The sequence below is a fragment of the Melospiza melodia genome, chromosome 6 (assembly GCF_035770615.1).
Source record: "Melospiza melodia melodia isolate bMelMel2 chromosome 6, bMelMel2.pri, whole genome shotgun sequence".
NCBI lineage: Eukaryota > Metazoa > Chordata > Aves > Passeriformes > Passerellidae > Melospiza > Melospiza melodia.
Genome location: NC_086199.1, coordinates 57,348,833 through 57,375,632, shown reverse-complemented (window position 1 = coordinate 57,375,632; position 26,800 = coordinate 57,348,833). Strand labels below are relative to the sequence as shown.

Below are 26,800 nucleotides of genomic sequence, written 5' to 3'. Positions count from 1 at the left end.
CGGGGAGCGGCAGTCCCGCAGGGCGGCGCGCTGTCCCCGCGGTGTCCCGGGAGTTGCCCGGCGGGGCGGGCGCTGTCCCCGCGGCGCTCCCGGCGCTCCCCGGACGCCGTCTCCAGGCGGTTCCCGCCGCCCGGGCGGGGCCGCCCCGGGGCTAAAATGGCGCCGGGCGCGCGCCTCACGGGCGGACACGTCCGCGCGGCCGCCTCGGGGCGGGGCCCCAGCCTGGCCCCGCCCCCCCGCTCGCGCCAAAGCGGCCCGTGACGCGACCGCCCGCGGCCCCGCCCCCGCGCGCCGTGTTTTCAAACCCGGTGGGCGGGCGCGATTGGCCGGCGTGCGCGGCACGTGACCAACGGTCGCGGGAAAGCCGCGGAGTCCGAACGGCGCGCGGCGGGACCGTTCGTGGGCAGCGCGAGCCGAACCGGCACCGCACGCGGGCGGAGCGCGGGCAGCGCAGCGGGAGCGGCACGGGCGGAGCGGCCGCCATGAGCTTCCTCAGCCTGCAGCGGGCGGCGCCGCCGCGGCGCGTCTCGGCCCGGCGGGCGGCGGCCCCGATCCGGCAGAAGCTGCTGTTCTTGAGCGGCCACAGCGACTGCGAGGAGGAGGAGGAAGAGGAGGAGGAGGAAGGCTGCGGCAGCAGCAGCGCCAACAGCACCGGCGAGGATTCGGCGTTCCAGGAGGCGGACTCGCCGCTCTCGGCCGCGCGCACCCCGGCGCGGAGCGACCCGCCCCTGCTGGAGGAGGAGGAGGAGGAGATGGAGCCGGCGGCGGCGCCGCTGCCGGACGAGGGGGACTCGTGGGAGGAGGAAGGCTTCGGCTCGTCGCCGGTCAAGTCGCCCGGAGCCTATTTCCTGCTCGACTCGCCCTCGCCGCTGGCCCCGCACAAGGGCCGGCGCTGCTGCGAGCGCTCCCCGCCGCACCCGGCGGCCGGCGGGTACCGGGGGGCGCGGGGCGAGGAGCCCGGCTCGCCGCTGCCCGACTACCCGGGCACGCCGCCGCACAAGACCCTGCGCAAGCTGCGCCTGTTCGACACGCCGCACACGCCCAAGGTGAGCCGGGCTGGTCCGTTATGTAACGGCGGGGGCGCCGCTCGGGACCGCGCCGGGGGCTCCGGCCGGGACGGGGCGGGGCCGGGCGGCGCCGCCTCCCGACGGGACACGGGGCGAGCCGCTTACTTAGGTGTTAGTCATATAGAAACAAAAAGGTTTCCCGAGTTTGGCAGTGTTTTGTGGAAAGTGTTTGAAAAGTGCGAGCGTGGAGTGTTAAAGCTCCTGGAGTGCGTGCTGGAGCGTGGAGTGGGCGTTGGTTGGTAGGGGTGTAGCCCGAAAGTTAAAGCTCGGCTTGGGGTGTGATCCTGAGCGTGTCTCGGTGAGCTGGCGTGTCCTAGGAGGAGTTTCTTCACAGGAAGGGTGACTGGACATGGGAATGGAATGCCCTGGGAGGTGGTGAGGTCACCGTCCCTGGAGGTGTTTAAGGAAGGATGGACCGATGGCTCTCGGTGCCGTGGGCCGGGTGACACGGCGGGGCTGGGTCATGGGCCGGGCCCGATGATCTCAGAGGCTGCTCCGTTCCGATGGGCGCTGCTGCCATCCCGGCGTGTTGGAGCGCTCCTGCCGTGCGCCAGCGCTGCCTCAGCCTCTGCACTCCTCCTGCATCGAACGTGAAACACTTCGGTGCTCGGAAACTGGGGGAGTCCAAAGTTTAGAGGGAAACATGGGTAGCAGCTCTTAACTCTGTCAATAGCAGACTTTTGGAAGGCATTTCAACTTTTGAACTCGACGCTGTGTAAAATCCCGTATAGTGAATTTAAATCAAGTGATAATTGGCTTCCTTTCTTCATTACTTTTCATATAGCCCTTTAGAAGTAATCCTGGGATAATCCCCGGGGATAATCTCCCAGGGGTCTATAGGCTATAGATGGAAAACAACTGACTTAAGGTGTGAGGAAGGCTTCCTTCTTAATTGGTTTTCTACAGCTTCCATCTCCAGTGAGGGTTCTCTGGTGAAGATCAGTGGTACAAATGTGTAAAAGGTGAAATTGGTGGTGATTTTACACCTTGTCAGAGGCAGACACTTCAGAGCTGCAAAAGTTTTGTGGAATATGATACTAGAAACAAGTTTTTAACACAGCAGTTCAGTGGGGTTCTTAAATTAGGTGGCCACATTCTACATAGGTCATCTTTGGAAGAATCAGGTGGTTCAGGTATCCAGTGGAAGTACAGAAGTGTGTCCTGAGAAGCACAGGTCTTCATCTAGGGCAGATTTCAGGATTGCAGTTGAGATTCCCATGTACTGAGTGTGCTTCCCTGTGGTGGTTTAGGCTTTAGTCCTGTCAAGCCTTTATTTTGTTGTTAGGATAAGGTGATGCTCCTGCTTGTGATCCAGTCATCCCTGCATCCTCACCAGGATGGAGGAGACTCAGGTGCAGGGGAGAGGTTTTGTTATGTGCCTGGAAGATGCCTGGTCTGGCAAGTTACCACCCAGAAGATGAGTTTTGGATATTTAACTGGCTGTGCAGCCATGCTGCCAATTCTTGAAACGATTTTTGTAGGCTCAGAAGATGCATCAGTGCATCAATATTAAATGTTGCATTTGCCATTTAAGATTGTCACTTAAATTTGTAGAAAGCAAAGATCATTTCATGTTTGATATAGCTTCCACATTATGCACGTGCAAATCGTAGTGATACAGTACAGGATTGTCCTTGAGTTTCATCTGTGTTCATTTAATGGACAAAGATTTGTCCAAGAAGTTTAGGTGATTAAATGATTAAAGACAGAAAAAGGTTACTCTCATCATCAGCTTTGCTGTCTTTTAATTTTAATATTTGTTTGCTTGAACTGTTTCTGTGTAGAGTAGAAAGCATTATGGTTTCTTAGGCTTTTTGATGGAAATGCAGATATTTAAACAACTGATGCTAACTTTAATTAGACAATACTGTAATGATGGCTTCAGGCATAACCTGACTGTTTAATGTCTAAGGCAATGTCAAGGTTATGAATGACTAAAAATATTTTGGTTTTGTTTCTTTTTTTTTTTTTTAAATACAGAGTTTGCTTTCTAAAGCACAAGGTTTAGGCTCCAGCTCAGTCAAACTTCGAGGGGGCTCGCTGTTTATGAATGTTGGGAAATCAGAGAAGCAAGAAGAAGATTTTAGACAAACACCTCATGTGAACATCAATCCCTTCACTCCTGACTCCATGTTCCTTCACAACTCTGATGGCAAATGTCGGAGGAGGAAGAGGATACACTGGAATGAGTGAGTGACTTGTAGCTTCCTTTGTTAAACTTGTATTTAGAGCTACTTTTGACTGCAAAGATTTTGCTACAAATTGCTTCTAAGAATGTATTTTTGCTTGCAGGTTGTTAGTAATGTATAATACAGCTCTTAAAGGATGTACTTCAAGGGGCATGATAGCATGAAATAATCATTTAGCATTAGATCTTTTGATTACTGTGCAGAGAGAATAGACTAGGCTCTGTGCTGGTCTTTTTCCCCTCACACAATGGGCCGTGCACAGTCTTTTATTCAGGAGGGGGAAAAATGCATTAAATACAAGTGTGAAACATGAAGAAAGAAATGACAAAGATACTAGCATGACAATTTTATGAGTTTGTGTTTACAGATGTCTAGTGTTCAATTAGTTAACTAAAGTTAGATAGGAAAACTAGATCTCAGAAAAATTCAACAGCTTCTGGGCTTCAGTTCTAAGTTTACTTAAACCATGTTATTTCTGGTGTGAATTTCAGCTCTTGTGGGGAGGACATGGAACCAAGTGATGGAGAGCCTGAAGAGGAAACCATGAGACCTGCTAAGGTATTTCATCTTTAAACCTTGATACTAATTTCAGCAGTTTGTGTATCTGCAGACCTAAATATTTTCCTTGGTAATCTTTGCAGAGGATAACAATAACAGAAAGTAACATGAAGTCACGGTATGCAACCGAATTCCATGAACTGGAGAAAATTGGGTCTGGTGAATTTGGCTCTGTGTTTAAGTGTGTGAAGAGGCTGGATGGCTGCATCTATGCAATCAAACGATCCAAGAAACCCCTGGCTGGCTCAGTGGATGAGTGAGTACTTCCTGCTCTTAAAACTTAAGTCTTCTCTTGGTGTTTCTTCTTGACTCTTTGTGTTGGTGTCTAGAGAAGGCATTTAAGAGGACAGTACAAAATGAACACGAATTAAATGTAAAAGAGATACAGTTTTGAAGCCACTTGATTTTTTTCTTCCCCACCCACTCCCCAGGTACTGTGCAGTACTGGGGAGAAAAGGCTGATTGGCCTCTCTCCTGCCAGATGTTTGTCCCAGTGTTCTGTGTGGAAACAGACTGCTCTCAAAGTGAGAATAACCCTTGCTTGCAAAGGTCATCTTTGAGAGATGGAAGGAGGGCGCTATTTCCAACTGAGTCCTCGTCCTTGTCAGCTTGAAGTGGCATGTAGATGAGTTAAGTCAGTTTGAGGGTATTTTTTGGCATTTGTGAATGAGCCTGTGATTCAGGACTTTCCCCCACACTTCAGTGTGGGGAATAGTTGTTTGAATAGTTTATAAGTATTTGAACACACAATAGTGTGTTCAGATAGTTATAATATAAACCTCCTAAGTCTGAGTTGCACAAAATTGCATACCAGATTTACAATCTAGTGAATGTTGAGTTCAGTCAAACCCTTGGCTTATGAACACTTTTATTTTTTGCCTAGAACTTTAGTCATGCATCTTAAAGTTTGCTATTCCTACTGGTTGGCAAGTATGTAATGGAAGTGTGGCTCTCACACCAAACTATTGTTTTGATGTTCCATAGATTAAGTCTTTTAATATAATGTAAATTATTTTAACTGTTTGGACACAAGTACAAATCCAGCTTAGGGTGCCACAGAATTGAATAGCAAGATTTTAATTAGAAATACCTACTGTAATAAGAAATGGTACTAATTTCACTTCACAATACTCACATGTGCTGTTTTTTGTGACTAACAGGCAGAATGCTTTAAGAGAGGTCTATGCACATGCAGTTCTGGGACAGCATTCCCATGTAGTGAGGTACTACTCTGCATGGGCAGAAGATGATCACATGCTTATACAGAATGAATATTGCAATGGTAAGTAAAGAAGACATACAGGTATCTACAAGCTGTTAACAATAGTTAGGAACTGATTACCCTACTCATAGCCCATGCGGTCTTTCTCCCAAGTGACTGGTTTTCCTTTCTGGAAAAGGCTTAGCAGATGGATGAAGCAAAAATGTACAAAGTTGCAGACCGAGTCATGCATGTTCAAGCATACTGGAAGTATGTGAGATGTTTGTGAGCAGAAGAACTTTTCTTTCTTCTGTACAGTAGTACAAGCTGGAATAGAGAAAATTGCTAGAGTTCCCATTAAAAAGGAGATTAAACTTGATTCGGAAGCATTTTGCTATTGTTGATGCCCTGATGGAGATTTGGAAGAGAGAGAGAGCCCTTTTCCTTGTGTTGATATCCTGTTAGTCTGACAACTACAGGAGAAAAGAATTTTATTATATTGTTATATGGCTGAGAAGAGGATACAGCACCATATTTTACACTTACTGTATATTGTCAGCAAGTTCTCTGTGATATATTCACTTAGTTTTGGGAGCTAGTTGTAGTTACATTGTCAGCTGTTTGATGCAAAAGTATAACTTGTTTTTTTTAATGGTTTTCCAGGTGGCAGTTTAGCAGATGCCATAAGTGAAAATTACAGGAATATGCGTTACTTTACTGAACCAGAACTGAAGGACTTGCTGCTTCAAGTGGCTCGAGGTTTAAAGTACATTCATTCGATGTCCCTGGTACACATGGACATCAAACCTAGTAAGTTTGTAACTACTTTACTCTCTATTGACAACTTGCTCAGTTCATTTAATCTGCTGTAGAAAAATGAACAGTTAGCCACACCTTACTAACTGTAAATTCTTCCCTGAAGCTCTGAATAGGAGCACAAAGATGTCAGTTATAAAATTGGCCAGCAGACCTAAACTGTTGAGTTTATCTTGGGTCCTTTTTGTGTAATTGACTCTACTTGCATAACACTTGGCTGCCTTCCCAGCAGAGGGGCCACAGCGAATCAGTTATAGCTTCTCACTCTTTGAACAGGGTTTATATACAAATAAAACTTCTGCATGGCTAAAGGAAACTGTAGTGAAACTAGGTCAAGTACAAATGGTACAGGAATGTTTGTTTTAACAATTCTGCTATTTTTCAGGTAACATTTTCATATCTAGAACATCAGTCCCGAGTATAACTCTAGAGGAAGGCGATGATGATGACTGGTCATCTGACAGAGTAATTTTTAAAATAGGTGAGAAAAAACACGCTTGTGTGCAAAAGAATTGCATCATCTCGTTGTCTTCTGAAAATTAACTTTCTTTCCTCCTTGCAGGTGACCTGGGCCATGTAACTCGAGTCTCTAGTCCTCAAGTGGAAGAAGGTGACAGCCGTTTCCTTGCAAATGAAGTCCTACAAGAGGTAACTGTTCTGTTTGTGGGAAGCAATGATGTTAGGCCTGCATGCTGTTTCCTTTAGGGAAAAAATGGTGAATTTATTTTTCCTTTTTTCTTTTGAAGAACTACACTCACTTGCCAAAGGCGGATATCTTTGCTCTCGCTCTGACTGTTGTCTGTGCTGCTGGTGCTGAGCCTCTTCCAACCAACGGGGACCAGTGGCATGAAATCCGGCAAGGAAAGCTGCCCAGGCTGCCACAAGTGCTTTCTCAAGAATTAGTAGACTTACTAAAAGTAAGAACTCCTGTGTACTAGTAGCTCGCTGATAAGTGTGATTTATTGTCTTGCTGGCCTTGACAAGGATGCCTTGTGTTGTTTTTCCCCAAGGTTATGATTAATCCTGATCCTGAGAAAAGGCCTTCGGCTGTGGCCCTGGTGAAGCATTCGGTGCTTCTCTCTGCCGCAAAAAAGAGCGCGGAGCAGCTGCGGATAGAGCTGAACGCTGAAAAATTCAAGAACTCCCTCTTGCAAAAGTAAGTAGGGCCTTGGGGTCCTTAACAGAACTTCATTTCTAACAGGTTCTCACCTGAGAGTGAAGTGATGGTAAAACAGGGGTGTCCTTGTTTGTGGGTGAGATCCACAAATCTGTATGCATGTGCGTACCTGAGAGTGCAAAGTGGGTCGTGGAACTTTAAAAGGAACTTTGGCCACTGAAAGAACTCTTGAACGCTCTAAGGGAATCTCAAAAGCACTGTTAGTATTCAAGGCATACAAAACATTATGGCTTTAAACAGATGTTTCAGGACAGTGCACACTTCTGTGACAGGTATAGCCTAGCTTACATCTGTATGATTTGAGTCTGTGTTTTCCTAGGTCATTTGTACATTGAAATGTTGGAAAATGACTTAAATTGCCTGTTTTGAACCTAAATGGAATGGCACATCAGGAATGTTATTGGACTGATTGAATTGTACACAGCAGTGTTACTGGGTCACCAGAGAATCATTTGTATCTAGAGGTCATCTTGTCCTACCCCTTGCTCAAACACTCACTCTGAATTAAAGTTTGGAAAAAGAGATTCCCTTTAGGAAAGTCTGATTTCTGCTTGAATTTCAGGGAAAGAGTTAGTAAATCAATAAGCAGCCATCTGTCACTTTGACTTCAGTTATCTTTGCATGTGTTATACATAATGGGCAGGCTTTTATGAGGGAATATAGATCACTGATTTATTTTGGAGTGGTATGTCTTGAATGAAGATGTTAATTTCACATTCAAGTTCACTCCATTGTTACCTGCTTATCTTGCCATTGCTAGTCTGACCACAGCCAGATGTACTGGATTAGCTGGTTATCTTCATAATATTATGAATTACATTGAAAGAATAATCAGACAATTTGTGCAGGTTGCTAAAGGGCAGATTTGCTGAGGTAAGTTGCTTGTGTAGATTAAGACAACATCTTTTTGCACCTCTTGAAAAAGAAAAATGGCAAAGCTAGTGTTTTGTGAAGATCCCTTCTAGCCTGGCAACAAGGATACATCCTTGTAAATCTAAGAATGATTTAAAAACAACACTTAGCCACAGTAATTTTTACTGTTGTGTGGCATAGTGCTCCATAAAATACTTCAGGTAGTTTGGGGGGACAGGGTTTTTTCTGTTGAGTTTGTTTTTTCTTACATTTCGGCATTTGAACCATTTAAAATACCACTTTAGTATGTAAGTCATCTTCAGTGAAAAAAATCCTTTTAAGGCAACTCAGCTTTTCTACTGTGTTGTCCTCTTCAGAGGAAGGAAGAATTCAAGATTTCTAGGCAAGAACTCAAGACTTCTAGGGAAGAGTGGAAGGATATTGTAAAACTAAATTTCCTGGTAAAGTGGTGTGGTGGTTGGGCAAGCACACAAGTGTGTATTTGTTCACAAGGAAGAGGACTGAAAATTGGTTGCATTCTCTTCCAGTGAACTGGCACAGTGATAAATGTGGGGGTGATTATATGGGGCACAGGTGTTAACTCTGGCTTACAAGAATGGGAATTGCTTATTAAAGTAAAACATGTAGCTTAAAACTGAATACACCACCAATGTGCAGCAAGCTTGTAACATTTCATTTTGCTTTGCAGCCAGGTGTGAAGTGAGATTACAAGTACTCATGGTAGAGAAAGTTCTTTAATGGATAGTTTGAGATTGTGGAAGGGAGAGAGTATGGGGGAAGGCTGAGGTTTAGCCATATGTCAGTATTTGAAGAAAGGAGAAAAGCAGTGTATGGGGGAAATGTTTATAAAGATAGCTGTGCTCTTTCATTGGACTACTTTATAACTTTATCCTGAGTTAGATTTAACTTTGTCCTCAGGCTGGGTATTGGTAATTCTCTGAAACAGAGCAGCTAGCAGAATCTTGCACAGGGGCAATGGCCTGTGCTGCCTTCAGTGACTCTGCCTTGCAGGCTCCCATTTTTGTTAGGCAAAAAATGTGGAGGTGGTGATCAGCTTTTGATGTGGGTATGCAAAAGGAAAAGGATGCTTCCTGAACTGTGTGTTGTCAGTTACACACATCTGTGTTCATCTAAGTGTCTGACTCCCACAGAAGTTCAGGTGTGGCTGAATTTGCTTCCTTTGGGCAAGCCTTGGTAATGAACTCTGACTTAACACGAGCCTTGTGCCAGGAGGTAAAAGTGTGATGGTGTTCACAGGGGTCTGAGGATGAGGGAAGAGACGACGATCTGACTCCATGTTTCAGAAGGCTTGATTTATTATTTTATTATATATATTATACTAAAACTATACTAAAAGAATAGAAGAAAGGATTTCATCAGAAGGCTAGCTAAGAATAGAAAAAGAAGGAATGAATAACAAAGGCTTGTGTTTCAGACAGAGTCCAAGCCAGCTGAGTGTGATTGGCCATTAATTAGAAACAACTCTATGGGACCAATCACAGGTCTACCTGTTGCATTCCACAGCAGCAGATAATCATTGTTTATGTTTTGTTCCTGAGGCTTCTCAGGAGAAAAAAAATCTTAAAAAATATATTTTTCATAAAAGATGTCTGTGACAAAAGCACCCTCCTGTGTCCTGGTAATTGAAGTGCTGAGCTGCTTGCAGCAGGCTAGATTTCAGAATCTGAGTTGTGTGAATTTTTCATTTCCTTCCCTTGCTTTTCAAAAGAAAGAACATCTGTACAAGTAATGAGCATGCTACCTCTGCCGTCTGGCTGGAAACAGGGGGATGTGAATCATAACGCTGTCAGTATGACCTAAACCTGACCCAGAGTTGTGGATGGTGACTGCTGTATCTGTGTTGCTGTCTGTGGCTGTGCTGAGCCGTGTCCCTGTGTTGCAGGGAGCTGAAGAAGGCGCAGCTGGCCAAGGCGGCGGCCGAGGAGCGCGCGCTGTTCACGGACAGGATGGCCACGCGCTCGGCGACGCAGAGCCGCCCGTCGCGCCTCATCGGCAAGAAGATGAACCGCTCGCTGAGCCTCACCATCTACTGACCCACCACAGCCAGGAACTGGGGGAGCCTTCAGCTCCTCTTCCTTGTCCTGTAGGCAGTATCACCAGTTTGACAGCTCTTGCTTCTGGTTTTTACTCATACCCTATGGCTGGTTCTGCATTCACCATCGGGGCTGATGGACTCGGTTACTCTCCTGGATGTTACTCCATAAGCCTTCGGTTACACTGTTAGATGTTATGTTGTCCTAGGGTTAACCACTATAGTGGTGTGCTGCTTTGTAGTGTTACAGCGTTGTAATAAGAAGCAATATCCCTAATCTTTTAAGAAGGAGGGAGGAGGCCTTACTTTGATAGTTAATTTTTTTTTTATTTTGGAGCAGAGGGGGAATAAATTTTAAAAGACAGGCTTTAAGGCCACCTACAGTCAATGTACCTGATGTCAGGTAGACTTCTGTTGTGAATTTTATTTGTATATTCAACTGGGAGCACTTTGTAGGCATTGCATAAACCACAGCTTAGGAACCTGTGGAATTAAGTGCCATGTGGAACTGCTGCTATTTTTAGTTCAATGTCCTTGCTGTAAACTGTAGCATTAAAACAATCATTCTTGTGTTAATAGGCTTCTTGTTAAAGCAATTACGTGAAACAGATGTAAGCTGCATTTTAGTGAAGGCAGCATTTTTCTCTCAAAGCTAGTGCATTGTGAAAAAATGCACCAATTTAATATTTGGACTCTGTATTAGTGTAGTGCAATTGTTAATGTCTTTGCTATTGATGTTTTGTTCTACTTTCTAATAAGGTTCTCTGAATGTTCATATTTTCTTCAGTTGCCCATTCTTGGGCTATTGTATGTTTGTTTTTTTATGTTGGAATACTTGTAAATAGTTGTTTAGTGTGTTCAGGTTGTTTTTCATTGTTTATGTACATAAGTTTGATCATGCTTATAGTGTACTATACAGAAACTGCAGTCTGGGATGCCAGCAGACACAGCTTAACAATTCAGTTTGAAGTTCCAATATGTGGAACAGAATGTGGCCATGGAACCAATGCTGATGTTGAACTTAGGCTGACAGAAGAACTGTTCTGATTACTGGCTTGTCTCTTCATTCATTTTACTTAAAACAATGTTTCCCTTTTGTGCTCTATTTGTTCTTACTAGTGTTGAATTTGAATATTAAAGGTAAAAGTTCTGTTTAATATTGTGTAACACTTATTTAACTTTCTAGTTACAGAAATAAAATACTGAGTTGGGAATATAGTATGGCAACTCCTGATGAGATCTGCTTCCCACTCATGCCTGATGCTTGTGACTCCCTGTCCTGAGAGTGGGACTGAGTGAGATAAGAGACTTGCTGATAGTTAGGAGAGAAGGCTCCTACTCCCTGGGTTTGTTAGTGCTCATAGCAGTCTGTCTGTGCAGCCTCAGGAGTGGTATTGCATTGGCAAAGATGAAACCCCTGGAAGAAGTGGAACCCATGACTGATGGTGGAGGAATAGAAACTGTGTGAAGGAATAGCTGGGTCTGAGGTAAGGGAAAAATGCAGGAACTGATGAGAATAGGAAGAGAGCTGCTGATTTAGAAGTTGGGAAGAAAACAGTGGGAGGAGTTGGAATATTTCAGTGATGGCATGTTCTGTGGCATGGAGGCAAGTGTAAAGAAGAGAGACACAGTAAACAAAGGCTTAACAGATCAGTCCGTTGTGGAAGTTTTTACCTTGTGTTAGAGCCACAGGTGACTCACAGAAGCTGTGCCTGAATTCTATGGACTCAGAAAATTCAGCTTTGCAGTTAGCCGAAAATAAGAGTTCTCAGTTCTAGTCATATGACAGTGAAATTCAGAGTATTGGTTTAAGGGATATGAATACTGATATTTTACTGATAACTGAAAAATTAGTACATTGAAATACCTTTAGGTTTTTACTGTATAAGATAGCCCTGTCTTGTTTGTGAGAGAATTTAAAATATATGGGTTTGTTGCAGTGTTTTAATGTTCATCTACATTAAGTGAGACCTTTAAGCATACTTCTAAACAGTCAGAAATTCCTGTTGGTGGGTTATCAGTGAAATTAAGCCTTTCTATCTCTACACTGTAAAAAATCTGTTATATCTATTATAGTTCTGTGCTCCTTATCACCAATTTTCAGAGACCTGTAACATCAGTAGAGGCATTGCTGTGCAAACAAGCTGTGCTCGTGGCTGGGTGAAGAATGGCCTGGATTGCTGGGCCCAGGGAGGTGGTGGATGGAGCTCTATCCTGCTGGAGGCCAGCCACCAGTGGTGCTCCTCAGGGTCACTGTGGGGCCCAGTCCTGTTAATGTCCTTTTCATTGATCTGGGTGAGAGGACTGAAAGATCCCTCAGTTTGTAGATGACACCAAGTTGTGCAGGAATGATGATCTGAGGGAGGGATGAAGGCTCAGCAGAGGGATCTGGACAGCCTGGATCGATGGGCTGAGGACAGCTGCAGGAGGTTCAGCAAGGCCAAGTGCCAGATCCTCTCCCTGGGCCACAACAACCCCAGGCAGTGCTGCGGGTGGGGGAGGAGTGGCTGGAAAACTGCCCAGTGGAAAAGGACCTGGGGGTGCTGCAACACAGGCTGAACGTGAGCCAAGTGGCCAAGGCAGCCAGTGGCATCCTGGCCTGGATCAGCAATAGGGAGTCTGGCAGGAGCAGGGCAGGGATTGTCCCCTGTGCTGGGCATGGTGAGGCCACACCTCAAGTGCTGTTCCCAGTTCTGGGCCCCTCACTGCAAGACAGACATTGAGGGATTGGAGAGAGTCCAGAGAAGGGAAACAGAGCTGGGGAAGGGTCTGGAGAGTGCTGTGAGAAGCAGCTGAGGGAGCTGGAGGTGTTCAGCCTGGAGAAAAGGAGGATCAGGAGAGACCTTACCACTCTCTACAACTGCCTGAAGAGAAATAATAGCCAGGTGGGGGTCGGCTTCTTTTCCCAAGTAACAAGACATAGGACAAGAGGAAACAGTCTCAGGTTGTGCCAGGGAGGGCTTAGATGGGATTTGAGGAACCATTTCTTCACTGAAACATTTGTCAAGCATTGGAACAGGCTGCCCGGGGAAGTGGTGGTGTCACCACCCCTGGGGTTATTTAAAAGCTGTGTGGATGTGGCACTTAGGGACGTGGTTGAGTGGTGGGCTCAGCAGTGCTGGGTTAACGTTGGATTCCATGATCTTAAAGGCATTTTCCACCTAAAAAATTCTGTGGGTCTATTCTAGTGCTGGTCACAGGTTTTGCGTGCCATTGAAGGGGTGCCCTGCTTAAACCATAGAGCTGACATGACTTTAGACATTTTAACTTTTTCCTGTGTGCCAAGGACAGTATTTAAAAAGGCATTTCAGAGTTCTAAAGTAATTTATGGGAGCAGCACAAATCGAGAAATGTTATCTCAAGTTTTCATGAGCCTTTCTGATGCAGGTGGTGAGGCAGTGAATCCTGGCTGCAACAATGGCTGGTAGGAAGGAGCAGAGAATTTGGGAAGTGTGTGTTAAAGCTTCCCATGAAAATTCCCACCATGCAGTGATTCACGATTCAGATGTTTACTGAGTAAGAAGTGATATCTATTTTTACTGACATTGAAGGGGGTTTCTTTTTTTTAATAGGAACAATCTTACAGTAATTTTGGCAGCTTACAAATTAGTGCAAAAAGAAGACTTGGGGCAAACTTATCTGTAGTTGAGCAGGTGGAAGGAGGAGCTTCTCACCTCTCACAAAAATGTAGAACTGGGTATTACCTGAGATTCAACCAAGCATGGTGTAACAGGATGAGCTTCAGCACTTGGAGAGGAAAACTGTAGCTGAATCTAAGAAGCATGCATTAGAGTTGGGTGGCAAACATGTTCTTCAAAATAGCCATATTTAATATTTAACCAATTTCTCCTGAATTCATCGAGCTTAAATTTCCCAAGCTTAACTATTTGATCAGACTACACGACTTCATGAAGAACTCAAAGTGAATGTAAAAATACTTGAAAGCAGGTATTTCATACCCCCAGGTCCTCTAGACATTTGTCTGCTCTCTCTGTCTTCTCCATCTTCTAATGATGCATTACTGGACAACACCTCCTGCTTGGTCTTTCTCAGTCTTTCTGCATCTTCTGACCAAAATGTGAGTGGTGTGAAGGACTAAAGCTTCTACAGACTCAGTTTCCTGTAAAGACACAACACCATTTAACACAGAAAAATTAATGTCAGGTATCAAGGTTCACTGTTTGGATAATTCATCTTGCAATTCAAACCTTTCCATTGTCTGTAGAAATATTGATGGGTTTGCGGGCTAAATAATTGAATTGAATCATAAATGGTATACTTTAAAAAATATTTAATCACATCTGGTGTTCAAATACTACATGAAATTCTGTTTATGCCATTACTGTCAAAATACAATTGGAGGTCATTTTTGTATGTTGTTTTGTTTTGGTTTTGGGAAGATATCCCCATACAGCAGTTGTCTAGGGTTTTTTTTATAGTTTTTGTTGGGTTCATTTTTCAGTTTCCAAGTATCCTGTTGCCCTATTAGCTGGAATGGATCTGAATCACTAAAATGTAGAACCTGAAATCTTCCTGTCAAGTTGGCTTATTTTGGAAGTCACAGACAAGTTTTACCTCCACTTAGAAATGGAGTTAGGCACTGCTTGTATATTCCAAATCTCGATTTCAATGTCCCAGCTTGCATTACTTGATGACACTGAAAAGTTTCATGAATAGAAGTGTACTTGGGCACCCTGTCCTTGGCACTATGTGTTTGACACCCTCCCAAAAGCTGGCCAGCTGGACCTTGCCTGAATGTGTTTTGTAGTCTCCAGCAGCACCTGCTGGACAGAATTGTTAACTGAGCACTGAATTTTGTCTTTGAAGTGTTTGTGTGCTGGTGTGACACTCGACTCTGATTGTTAGAAGGCATTGTCTTGTTCTGCAGCAGCGACTGAGCATTCTTGCCAGCAGTAGCTCAGGTAAGTGTGTTTTCATTTGTCCATCCCCAGTCACCCCTTTGGCTGTGTAGGCTTGGAAAGGGCACCCTCACCATGTGTCTGTATATGTGGTCTGGTGTGTAATGTGTGCATGTGCTTAATAAACCCCTGTGTGTGCTACCTATAAATATCCCAGCTGTAACTGGGCTTGGGGACCTGGCTCTAAACATGGCCAGCAGAGTGAAACCAGGCTGAGCCCTGCTGAGCCCTCCCCTCCTCCAGGGAAGCCTGGAACCCTCGGAGGGAGCTGCTGAGCACAGCAAAGGCTCTCAGCTCCAGAAACGCGGCACAGAGAAAGCAGGAGGAAACTGGGCAGGACAGCACTCAGGAAACTGCTCCTGGCTGAGAGCTGGAACGGGATGGAGATTCTGTCTTCCCAAAGTATAATGGGATTGGGCTAGGGGAAAGGGAGGTGCCCCGAGGAGAGAATATTGCTGGGCCTAATTAAACAGGAAGCAATTTATTATTGTTTAACATGTTGCCCAGAGATCTGAGGTTGTGCACGCCTAAAAATGAACTTGCGATTCTGGACAGTCTTGAAAAAGCTGCAGCATTGGCTTCAAAGATCTTCCTTTTGCCTGTCATTTGACTCCCTTACAATACACAATATGAGCATTTAGCATGACATCTGAATTATCATGCTGGTCTAAACTGATTTCTCTTTGAGTCAAGATGAAAGCAGACTAAGTGGCCTGACTGTGATTCATGATCTCCTGTGTATCCCTCAGATTGCTGCCAGACAAGGGAGCTGATGGACATAAAACCTGCTGCTGCTGCTGAATTTATACACAGGAAGATTCTTCGTGTTCAGCCTGCATCCTGATGGAGGAGATCTTGTTCATCTCTTGATTTACAGACAGCAGAAGGCACCACTAATGGAAGTATTTTAGGCAAGGTGTTTCACAGGATAGGGATGGGGGGACTGGAGAAACACCTGCTATTCCCAACCTTTAGCAGTCTCACCAACCCTAGGTGATGTTTCTGCCTCTGCAGCTCTTTCCTCTTGCCTCTTTCCATTCTCATCTACTTAGGTTCAGGGCAGAATCTGCCCTTAGGTTCAGGGCAGAATCTCCTCATATATTTGATCCATGTCTTTGCACATGGGATTTTAAACTCCTTTTGACCTGTAGACATTGGGTCAAGGCTGGATTGATGGGCCAAGGCCATTGTATGAGGTTCAACAAAGTGAAGTGACAGTCCTGCCCTTGGGTCACAACAACCCTGGGCAGTGCTGCAGGCTGTGGGCAGAGTGGATAGAGAGCTGCTCCGGGAACAAGACCTGGGGTGCTGTCCACAGGGGCTGGACACGAGCCAGAGTGGGCCCAGGTGGCCAAGAAAGCCATAAATAGGTGGGCAGCAGAGCCAGGGCAGGGATTGTCCCCCTGTGCTGTGTGCTGGGCACTGGTGAGGCCTCACCTCCAGTGCTGTGTCCAGTCCTGCGAGGAGCAGCTGAGGGAGCTGGAGGTGTTTAGCCTGCAGAAAAAGAGGCTCAGAGGAGACCTGGTTGCTCTCTGCAAGTGCTTAAAAGGAGGCTGTAGCCAGGTGGGGATCAGGCTCTTCCTCCAGGCAACAGCGACAGGACAACAGGGAACGGCCTCAAGCTGCTCCAGGAGAGGTTTAGATGGGACATCAGGAAAAATTTCTTCACTGAAAAGGTTGTTAGGCATTGGAACAGGTTGCCTAGGGAAGTGGTGGAAGCACCATACCTGGAAGTCAAAAAATATGTGGATGTGGCAGTGAGGGAAATGGTTTAGTGGTGAACATGGCAGTGCTGGGTTAACAGGAGTGCCCAATGATCCTCTTTTCTAACACTGAAGATTCCTTGATTCTGACTGACTTTCTTCTACATTAACTCTCCTTAAATGGCTTTTTCCATTGGCTATTTCTCTTTCCAGTTTCCACTCCAAAAGATGGGATATTGCAGCACACATGGGACTGAATTTCCTCTTCCTCTCTGCAGGTAAGGTGTCTGTGGTATTTTGTTCTCTATGGTGAATCCTGTAACTCGGTGAGAAACACCTTATCAGCTGAAAGTGTAGAGTAAGAAGTGTGTTACCAGGGAGGAACTGAAAGGTAACCTGTGTTTTACCCCTACATTATGTTTGTTTTCTGAAGTTTAAATAAAAATGCATGTATTGTGCACATGTATAAATAGTAGAAAACCATAGTGAAATAGGTGTGCCTTGCTGTAATCCTTTTAAAGATGGCTCTGAAAGTCTTAGAAATGAATGGAAAATTCACCTTTTTTTCTTCTTTTTTTTTTTCTTTTTTTTCCCTAAGAGAGACTAAACTGCCATTCCGATTCAGCATCTAATGCTGCTTCTTGTTTCACCTAAAACTACTGAAGTATTTTAAAATAGCAGAAAAGACAAATTCCTCAGATGGCTTGAGGATTGGGTCATGCTATTATGTCAAATATACTTACTGCTTTTTACACTCTCCCCCACTGTTTCCTGGAGATGTTTTATGGCAGGAGAAGTCTATTCAGAAACTAACACTGATAATAAACCCCAGCATTTGCTTCAGTTTTATTTTCTCCTGAAACATTGCTGTGAAGTGGCAGATATTGGAAACACAGTTTGCTGCAAAGTTGCCTTAACGGTCTTCAATGTCTGTTTGCTTCCATTTAGTTTTCCTGTGGAGAATGAAAATGACTGTTCCAGCCAAGGCTGGGAAGATTTTCCCTGGGCTAACAATGAGCAGAGAACTGAAGTGCTGGAATTCTTTCCTTGATGTCAGTTTAACTGACTCAGTGGCATAAAACAAAATTAGTAATGGTTCAAGTGCGTAATCTTTCCTCTGGTTAGAACTTCCCTGACAAATACTTATTATTTGGCTAACAAGGAGTAATTAAGCTTCTGCAAAGAGGACCAAGAGAAAAGTGATTGACCCCTCCAGGCTGAGCCTCAGCAGGGTCCAACTAAAGCTCCTTCCTGAGACTGTGAGTCACTCCGTGAGACAGAGCCAGTCTTCCCTCCCCTCAGTCATGTTTTTCACTCTGGTGAGGAAACAAAATTAGAATAAGCACAGATTTTAAATGAAGTTGCTGAGCTCTCAGACAACTTTCAGGAAAAGCAGAAGTATGTGAAGTTGCATCAGAACTTGCTTTTGAACCAGGCAAGCAATTTGGAGTTTATGTGGTGCTATCAAGGGTTTCTTGGTTAAGTGTGATTGCTGTTAATTAATGGTTAATGCATTACATGTCAATCTTATCTTCAAAGGTTCAGAATGTAAAGTCTTTGATAAGCAAAGATCCAGATTAGCATATGAAATAGAAGGGTTCCTTAAAATAACTCACACTTTGGGTGTGGATGCAGTTAGTCCTGTAACTTTGTTAAAGCTATTTTGGGTAAGCATAAAAAACAAAGGTTTCTTTCCACAGCAAGTTTGTCTGAATATGATCTTCACTTTAACTGGTTTTGCTCAGTTAGCTCAATCCTATAAAAACACTGAGGATTTAAATATGAGTATGGCTATATAAAATCATGTACTAGGTTTATGCACAACTTGTCAGCATCCTCTTGATTAACCTACCAAGTGCTGGAGCAGCTGAGACTGGTGTAAACCACTCATTTTAATGAAACATTTAAGCATGGACTGCTAACCTAGCGACCTGAATGGGACTATTTATATTCTGGGTGGAAAACAAATCCTGTTCTGGCAAAGGATTTTAGCATGTCATTTAAATCAGGAGTAACAGAAGCCAGCAAAAAGAAGGAAGAGAAAATGAAAAGCAGCACACAGGGTTTTAGTGTGTTTTTTTTTTTTTTTTTCTGTTTGTGTTTATTTTTTCTGTATGTTTCTTGTTTGTTTGACTCATTGGTTGTTTGGGGGTTTTTTGTTGTTGGTTGGTTTTTATATGTGTGGGTGTGGTGGGGTTTAATTGTTTTTTACCATTTGTGGAGCATTTAGTTTGCATTTTGTTTTTCCAGCCATTGTTTTTACCAAAAATCCAAACTGCCAAAAAATCACTGAACTCTGTTCAAAGCAGAGATTAAGTCCCTGCCATTAGAAGATTGATGTGTGAACTACATTAATTGCTTTTCTTTAGTGACTTTGCACTGAATCTAACTGCATTTTAATGCACTTTAGGAAGGGTCTCCTGTGTTTACTGTGACCTTGTGAGTGCTCAGCTACCAACTCATCTGCATGTATAAAAGTTGTTTCTTCCCTTCTTAAGTGGAATAGCTGTCTTCTAATTGGGGAAATGCTAATGTATTTTAAGATGGCAGATGTTTCTGTAATAGTAACAGCTGTAATGTTAGCAAATCAGATTCATTAGGAAATGTTATCAAAATAATTTTTTATGTTAATAATTTAGTTCAGAGTATTCATCTTGAGGAAAGAGCATAAATAATTATCTGTGGATTCCAAAGTCCTGAATAAACTATGGAGCAAAAGGTTGGGAAAAAGGAGGTGGAAAGGCTGTTAGAGTATGCTCAGTGAATAAGGCAGATTGTGTTGGGCAACTGACTGTGCTACTGGGAGGCCATAACATCTCTAAAAGATATCTCTAAAGAATAAAAATCTGTGGATGATTATAGTCTCCATCACACAGAGAAAACCAATCTTATGATTTATCACCTATGAGAATTAGCAATACTTCCTACAGTGGGCTTTGCTGCCTGCTCACCTGCCCTGCTGCACCCAGAGGATCAGTGGTCCATGCAAGTTAGGCCTGTGACTACCGAGCCTGTGCTGAGCTGTGCTGTCTGTCCAGCCTGGCCTCCAGGCCCACAGGGGACAAATTTCCCCATCTGATTGTCCCACGGGATTATTGGGGCAGGTCCTACGTGGTACCTGCAATGACAACCCCTGCATGCCCTGCACTTCATCTGAAAATGGCAGCAAAGGGTTCTGGTGTGAACACGTTTTATGTATGGCCATCAAACAATGTACAGAGTTGTCTCCTTGTACAAAACTCCTGTAATAGCTTGAATGACCAGAATGGTGTCAATTTTCCACGGGCGGGATGTGTGCGACGTGCTGCACCTGGTTGATGCTGGACAGCCCAGGGTTCCTGAAGGAATGTAAGGTTATCTACACTGTTCTCTCCATTATAATGTTGGCTGCAATAAATGGTATTTTAAGTGACACTTTAGAATCTGAGTGCCTTTCTTACTGGAATCACAATAAATCAGCGCCACCTGGTACAAAACAGTTGTCAAACTGTACCTGCCAGAACTATTTCACTTGGAGTGCTATTTTTGTTCTGATGATGCAATTGATTGAAGACTAAAACCTAATTTTTTCCCCTGCTGTTTATTATGCGTCTTGAGTTGGGACTTTATTGGTTCTGTGTGAAATCCATGAAAATAAAACCCTCAAGTGATCATGGGCTGTGTTCTGTGAATGAATGACAGTCTCAGTGCTCAGAGCAATGTGCGTGGGTTACAGAGAGACAGAAAAGTGTGAAATTTTCTATCAATTGCAGGAAATAGTGCATGCAGGAGTCCTATTTCTCAGCCTCTGTCAGTCAGTAAGTGTTAAAGAGTTCTGCACCATCTAAGACCATGCCCATCATCCCTCACTTGTTCCCCATTGTCCTTTTCTGCAGGGTGAGCTCACAAAGATGCTCTCAGTGTGTGGCTCCTCTTTGGGCCTAGGGCTCCAGTGCATTTGGGGTTTGGATTCTGGCTGTGCTGCTGACATGATTTATATTTTATATTTATATGCTGAAATGATTTATAGTATTTGCTCCTCAGACTGAAATGCTGAAGACATCCATCAAGATGTACAAAAAGGCCATTCCATTTCTTTCCCAAAGCTGGTCTGAAAAGGTATTTTTGGCCAAGCAGAACAACTAACACAGCACTTAGCCAAAACTATAGGGAGTCCTAAGTTTTGACATGGAAAAAAGACCATTGAGATCACAGCACATACATCATAAATAATAATTTGCTTTTCCTATAACATGCAGAAGAAATTATGCATAAATTTATTTAATAATCTCTGTTGAAGTCCTTGCACAGCTGCTGCCCTCACCAGAGCTTATTCCCATCCCACAGCTTTAAAGAAGACTTAACACAAAAAACCTACCCCTAACACCCCACAACTCTCAAAAAAACTTCCAACAACACAACTCCTTCCTCTTGGTCACGTTTTGCCTGGCTTCAGCTCTGGAGGCAGTGGAGCAGGAGGTGTTTTTAGCTCTCCCCTGCACTGGGATTGCGCTGCGCTCTCTCCAGCTGTGCGCAGCCTTCCTTCCCAGCTGTTTGTGGGGCAGAAAAAATCCGGGAGGAAAGCTGCTCTCCTTACTGTGAGGTACACCCTGCTGGGAACATTGGACCTGAGGCTTTCATAAATTCCATTCACAGACTCAACTGTGTTCCTGTCCTTCAAAAACCCACAGTTTTCTAGGGGGGAATTATTTGGAAAGACAGAACAGTATCAGGCTCACTGACATATTCATGACAGCCTGCATTACCATGTAGTGCTTATTTTATTTATCCAGCAGCATGTCACAATGACAATTTTTTAGTTTTATTTACTGCGACCAATGTTAATTTATCTGTCCAGTAGCATGTCACAATGACAATTTTTTATTGTTTTATTTACCATCTCATCTGAGGTGAAAACCCTGAACAGTGTTTTAACTGTGCTGAAGAACACGAAAGCGACCAATGTTAATTTATGCACCCATGTTACACCGAGTCATCAGAAATAAACTGAAAGGGACAGGATGCAGCACTTGGCCATTTAACCGAGCGCATTTCCTAGTACGAATAAAAGGCAGACCTGGGGCAGCAGAGGAAGCCTGGCGGGCCGGAGGACGCTGAGCCGCAGGGCCGGGCGGCGCCGAGGGGCGCGGGCCGCCCCCCCGGGTTCCTGGGCCGCCGGGGCGGGACGCGGCTGCCGGGGCGGCGCCAGCGGGGCCGGGCCGGGCCGGGCCGCGCCCCCGGGGCCGGCGCAGGCCGGGGCACAGCGGCGGCGGCGGGCGCGGGCCGGGAGCGGGCCGGCCATGGTGGGGCTCAAGGAGGAGCTGCTCAAGTCCATCTGGCACGCCTTCACCGCCCTCGACCTCGACCGCAGCGGGAAGGTCTCCAAGTCCCAGCTGAAGGCAAGCGGGGGGCGGCCGGCCCGGTGGGGTGCGAGGGGTCGGTGCCCGCCGAGCGCTGGCGCCGCGGGTACGGGGCGCGGGCTGGGACCTGCCGGCGGCGGCCGCGCTGGGGGCACACGGCGCTCGCTTTGGGGCTCTCTTTGGGGCGCTGTAAATCGCGGTCTCCCCCCCGTTCGTGCCACGGCATCGCTGTCCCTGCGGGCCCCGGCCACCTCCGTCCTGCAGGCGGCTGGCGCGGAGCCGTCCTGGAGCCCGGGCAGGCTGATTTTCATTCCGCTCCGTCCTCCCCGGGATGTCAGCGCACAAACCCTTGTTGTGCTTCTGGTCCGCTTTCAACCGCATGTCCTTGCTACCCTTTCTGGCCAAAATCTTTTGTGGGGTAGCCACAAGGTCCCATCTATAGGGATTGGCTGCGTCCAAGTGAAATTCACAGCTTGCCAAGGGGAGAGAGAGGTTCCACAGTGCCCTCTTATTTGGATATAAACAGGAGAATTAGTCAAGAGGCTCCAACTGTGCCATTCTTCCTTAGCTTATACGCTGAAGTAGTGTTTGTGCTCTTAAAAGAGCTCTCAGGCAGCTCGCTGAATCCAGTCCCGTCTTGGCCCTGCTTTATGGGACCGTCTTGGCCTGGGAATAATAGCAGGAATCTGGCTAAATAAATATTTTGAATAAGAACGCAACACCTGTTGACACTGGAGACTGTGGGTCCTTGTGCTCGGCGCTGGGGCTGCGTGGGCAGCAGCGATCAGCCGAGGCTTGTGCCTTTCGTGCGATTCACTCCACCAGCCACAGTGCCCGTGCTCTGGGTGCTGTTCCCTGGCGTGGCTGTGGTCGCTCACGGACTTTATTTTTAGCATTATGTAATGAGGGTCCGGAGCGTGCTGCCAGCAGCCTGTTCCTCTTCTCCTTTTCTTTTGCTGGGGTGATGGGGCTGTGAGATAGAGCTGGACTCGGCCAGAAGTGACGGCGGGGCAGGAATCGGGCCAGACGCCAGACCTGGCTGTCAACTCCAGCTGAAATGTGTGCAGGCCCTGGGTTCTTCACAGGGGTGTCAATGAAAGCAAGTGTTTGTGTTCAGCCTTGCAGGATAAACCAAAGCAGGTTGCAGAGAAGCTTTTTTTTTTGTTTTTATCGTCCTGCTTTTTATAGGAATCCTGTTTTCCTGTCATGCTGCCCACCACACCTGGTGTGCTCTGTGCACTCACCTGAGGATGTCTGCAGATGTCATGGTGCAGGCCAGTGCAAAACCTCAGGTGATAGAATGGTCTCTTTGAGCTAATGGTCTCTTATAAACTCTGGGAGATCTATATCACACCCGAGATAGCTCACTACTTCATATGGTATAAAATCAGCAGGATGGCTTCTGTGGCAGTGTTGGAAACAGAAAAGTTTTAATAAAAGGCAAAATAACAAAGCTCATTACAGAGAAAAACCAAGCTAAGTGTAAGAGGCTCTTGCTCCTGGTAAAACACCTCACAAAAGTGATTAGTTCCTTTGTTGTCTTCTTTTTCTAGTAAATTGCTTAGGCAGGACTTTTTGGCTTCTAATTGGCTATCCTTAAATCCTTAAATTTGAGGTGAAGTCCCTAAGGTCCTATGAGGTGTCTTTTTACCTAACTGAGGAAAGAAACTTCTGAGCTTTTTTCTTTTTTAAGGAGACAAAAGATAATTTTGTCACTCTGACAACAAAGGGCACATTCCTACACTCAGGTGCTGCCCTGAAAAAAGTGGCTACAGAAGCTGCCAGTGTGCTGGTAGGCTGGTACAGTGTCATCAAAAAAAGCAGGGCTTTGTGTGTTTGTGCAGTTCTGTCTGTGACATAATTATGTCACAGACGTAATTAATTAATTCCCACAGAATTATTAATTCCTGTGGAAATAATTAATATTCAATCAATATCCATAATTATTCCTGTGGGGAGTGTCAGGTGGAGGATCTGGGAGTGCAGAAACAAGTCTGAAATGAGGCTGCCACCTTCTCCTGTGGCCACCAAGAGTTAGTTTTCAGGAGGGAGTAGAGGGTGTTCTTACATAGACTTTTTGTGGCAAATGCTGAATGTGGTGTCAGACTGATGGTCCTGCTGGGGAGGAAAGGTGTGCAGGGTGGCAGTAGCCCCACATGGTCAAAAAGGGCAGGCAGGACAGCAAAAGAGAAGTTCCTGTGTGATAGAGATAGGACTGTGTTGTCCTTAGAAGGTATTTCCCAATGAAGTGTTTCTCATCATCATGAGGAAGATACAGCACTCCTGTAAAATGGAGCACTGATAATGCTTGGAGACCAACAGGTTAGTAGAGATCTGTGACATTAGAAAAATATGCTTGATAATTGAGTGGAATGGCTGTTTTTAAAAAATTCTGAAAACCTTTTTGTTTTGTGAGAATGGCAGTGTTGTAACCTGCTGAACACTTCCCTTCTTAGTAAGAAAACCTACTGGCCATGGGTCTTTGGTTTCTGTAATCCAGTATAAGGTGGTGCCATCACATTTCAGGGAAATTCCTAAGGATAATACGTTTGGTTGTTAGAGGAAGTGGTTTTTAGTTACTCTGCCTAGAAGTGACCCTTGATCCTTCCATAAAAATAAATAATTAACTTTAAATACTATGAGAAAAATAAATATGTGTGTGTGTGTGTGTGTGTGTGTGTGTGTGTGTGTGTGTTCTGTGGTTGAGGCCCTGCTGCAAAGGGTTTGCATCACACATTTGTTTTCAGTAGATCTAGAGCAGATGGATGGAGGTGAGTCAGTTTGGTCTGTTTTGTAGTCTGGAGAAACAGCAAATGCTTGAGGGCAAAAATGAGACTTCCTTGGAATAGTAAGGATGTCATGAGATGTCTTTTATCCATTTGTATCTTCTGTATATGTTCTCAGCTGCTGAGAGAGGAGACAGTCAAATCAGTCCTCAGTGTAATTTTGAATATTGTCTGCTTCCAGTATGCACTGATTTTTTGTTCGTTTGTTTGGGTTTTTCTACTTTTTTTTTTTTCAACTGGTAGTCTTCAGAAATTCTACTGTTATGTTGGCTGCAGCTCTTAGTCTTTTTTTCTACATCAGCAGAAACATTTGTGTATTCTGTTCTTAAATTACAGCTTTAAAGCTGGACACAGTCATTGTTTTGCCAGTGTGTTTTTTGGCATGTTCAAGGTGTAAGTTCTGTGTACACAGTTACAGCTGCTGCTGTGATTCCAGCACGAGCTACATCCAAATTGCTTCCTTTAGATTGGATTTCGTCAGTCTTACAACCTGCAGTTTTAAAATTAACTTGTTAATTCACTTTTCATCTGGGTCTTGAAACTCTGTAGTTTTACATATGGTTCCACCTGACAGCTAGCAAAATTGCTAGTAGTGTGTGTCGGTATGATTGGATCTTGGAAAAATCCACCAATTAGTTTTTACCCCCTCTCTGGAAGCTCTTCCACTTGTTGCTTTGTGACTTGTCTCTGGGTTTATTTTGGTGTTCTTGTCTTCCATGCTGCATTGGGGTTTGTTTTCTAAGTCCTGGGGTCTTGGACTCCTGGATGCTATCTGCAGAATATGGATGGTGAGCCACATATGTAAATACTGTCTCACTCAGGCCTGTGTTATAACTTTGGGTGACCAAAACTACTTGTCAGGCTTAGAAAATCCATACTGGTCTGTTCCCATTTCTGGAGTGTTAGAGGCTTGTTGTACCTCTTGCCTTTGCTTTTCCCCTAGATGAGAAGTTGGTGGCCTGTGGGAAGAGGAAGAATGGTGTAATCAGGGGTGAGAGGGGAGGTCTGAGCACAGAGGAAGACCTTGAACAATGCAGTGAGGCAGGGGCAGGGTGGGAGCCTGGCCGAGTGGGCAGGACCCCGTGGGACAATCGGCTTTGTGCAGCGGTGCAGGGCAGTAGGAAATTACTCACTGTGACTCAGGGACAGGGTCCTGCTCCGGGGCTGTCAGCAGGGCTCACAGTGTGTGAGTTACGGCAGCAGTGCTGTCGGTGAGGCGTGAGGGAGGGATGCTGTTGTGCCAGGAAAGCCCAGGCAGCCTTTTAGCCTAGACTAAAACAGGGAGCCTGAGGAAATGACAGGGCCATGAGGCTGTGCTTGAGAGGAGCAGCTCCCAGTGGATCAGCAGCCTGTTTAGCCTTGAGCCAGCCTGTGCCCAGGTGGCCAAGGCAGCCAGTGGCATTCTGGCCTGGATCAGCAATGGTGTGCCCAGCAGGAGCAGGGCAGGGATTGTCCCCTGTGCTGGGCATGGTGAGGCCACACCTCAAGTGCTGTGTCCAGTTCTGGGCCCCTCACTTTGGGAAGGACATTGAGGTGCTGGAGCACCTCTGGAGCAAGTCCAGAGAGGGGCAGCAAAGGTGGTGAAGTGTCTGGAGCACAAGTCCTGTGAGGAGCAGCTGAGGGAGCTGGAGGTGTTTAGCCTGGAGAAAAGGAGGCTCAGCAGTGACCTTACCACTCCACAACTGCCTGAAGAGAGCTTGTAGCCAAGTGGAGATTGGTCTTTTCTTCCAGGCAACCAGCAAGAGGACAAAAACTTAAGCTGCAACCTTAAGGAGGTTCAGGTTGGACATTAGGAAGAATCTTTCCACAGAGGGGCTGATTAGATATTGGAATGGGCTGCCCAGGGAGGTGAAGGAGTCCATGGAGGTGTCTAAAGAAAGACTGGATGTGGCACTCAGTGCCATGGTCTGGTTGACGTGGTGCTGTTCTGTCATAGGGTGGACTTGATGATCTCAGAGGTCTTTTTCAGCCTAATGATTCTGTGATTCTCTTTTGTCAGGGAAGATGTAGAAGAAAGTTGCCGTACAGGGAGTATGTTTACATAGAGCTCTTCCTAAGGGCTGGGAGCCCCAGGACAGAAAGGCTGTGGCTCCTTGGGCAGGTGCAGGCTGACACCAGG

At 45.4% G+C, this 26,800-nt stretch overlaps 2 protein-coding genes across 2 annotated transcripts in view; both read left to right on the top strand.

Annotated features, from left to right (window-relative positions):
* Window positions 1-482: 482 nt before the first annotated feature.
* On the top strand, window positions 483-11,152 carry WEE1 (WEE1 G2 checkpoint kinase). The gene is made up of 11 exons (XM_063158486.1): window positions 483-1,046; window positions 3,048-3,256; window positions 3,748-3,814; window positions 3,898-4,070; window positions 4,975-5,096; window positions 5,679-5,825; window positions 6,217-6,312; window positions 6,394-6,479; window positions 6,578-6,748; window positions 6,842-6,987; window positions 9,785-11,152. Exons 1-11 carry the CDS (start codon window positions 483-485, stop codon window positions 9,933-9,935), a joined length of 1,932 nt encoding a protein of 643 aa, XP_063014556.1. The 3' UTR covers window positions 9,936-11,152.
* A 10,641-nt stretch (window positions 11,153-21,793) lies between these two features.
* Window positions 21,794-26,800, top strand: part of SWAP70 (switching B cell complex subunit SWAP70) — a 36,253-nt gene continuing 31,246 nt past the window's right edge. Inside the window, exon 1 of the mRNA XM_063158484.1 lies at window positions 21,794-21,934. Coding sequence (XP_063014554.1) covers window positions 21,836-21,934 — 99 coding nt within the window. The 5' untranslated portion in view covers window positions 21,794-21,835. The remainder of the gene's footprint in view (window positions 21,935-26,800) is intronic.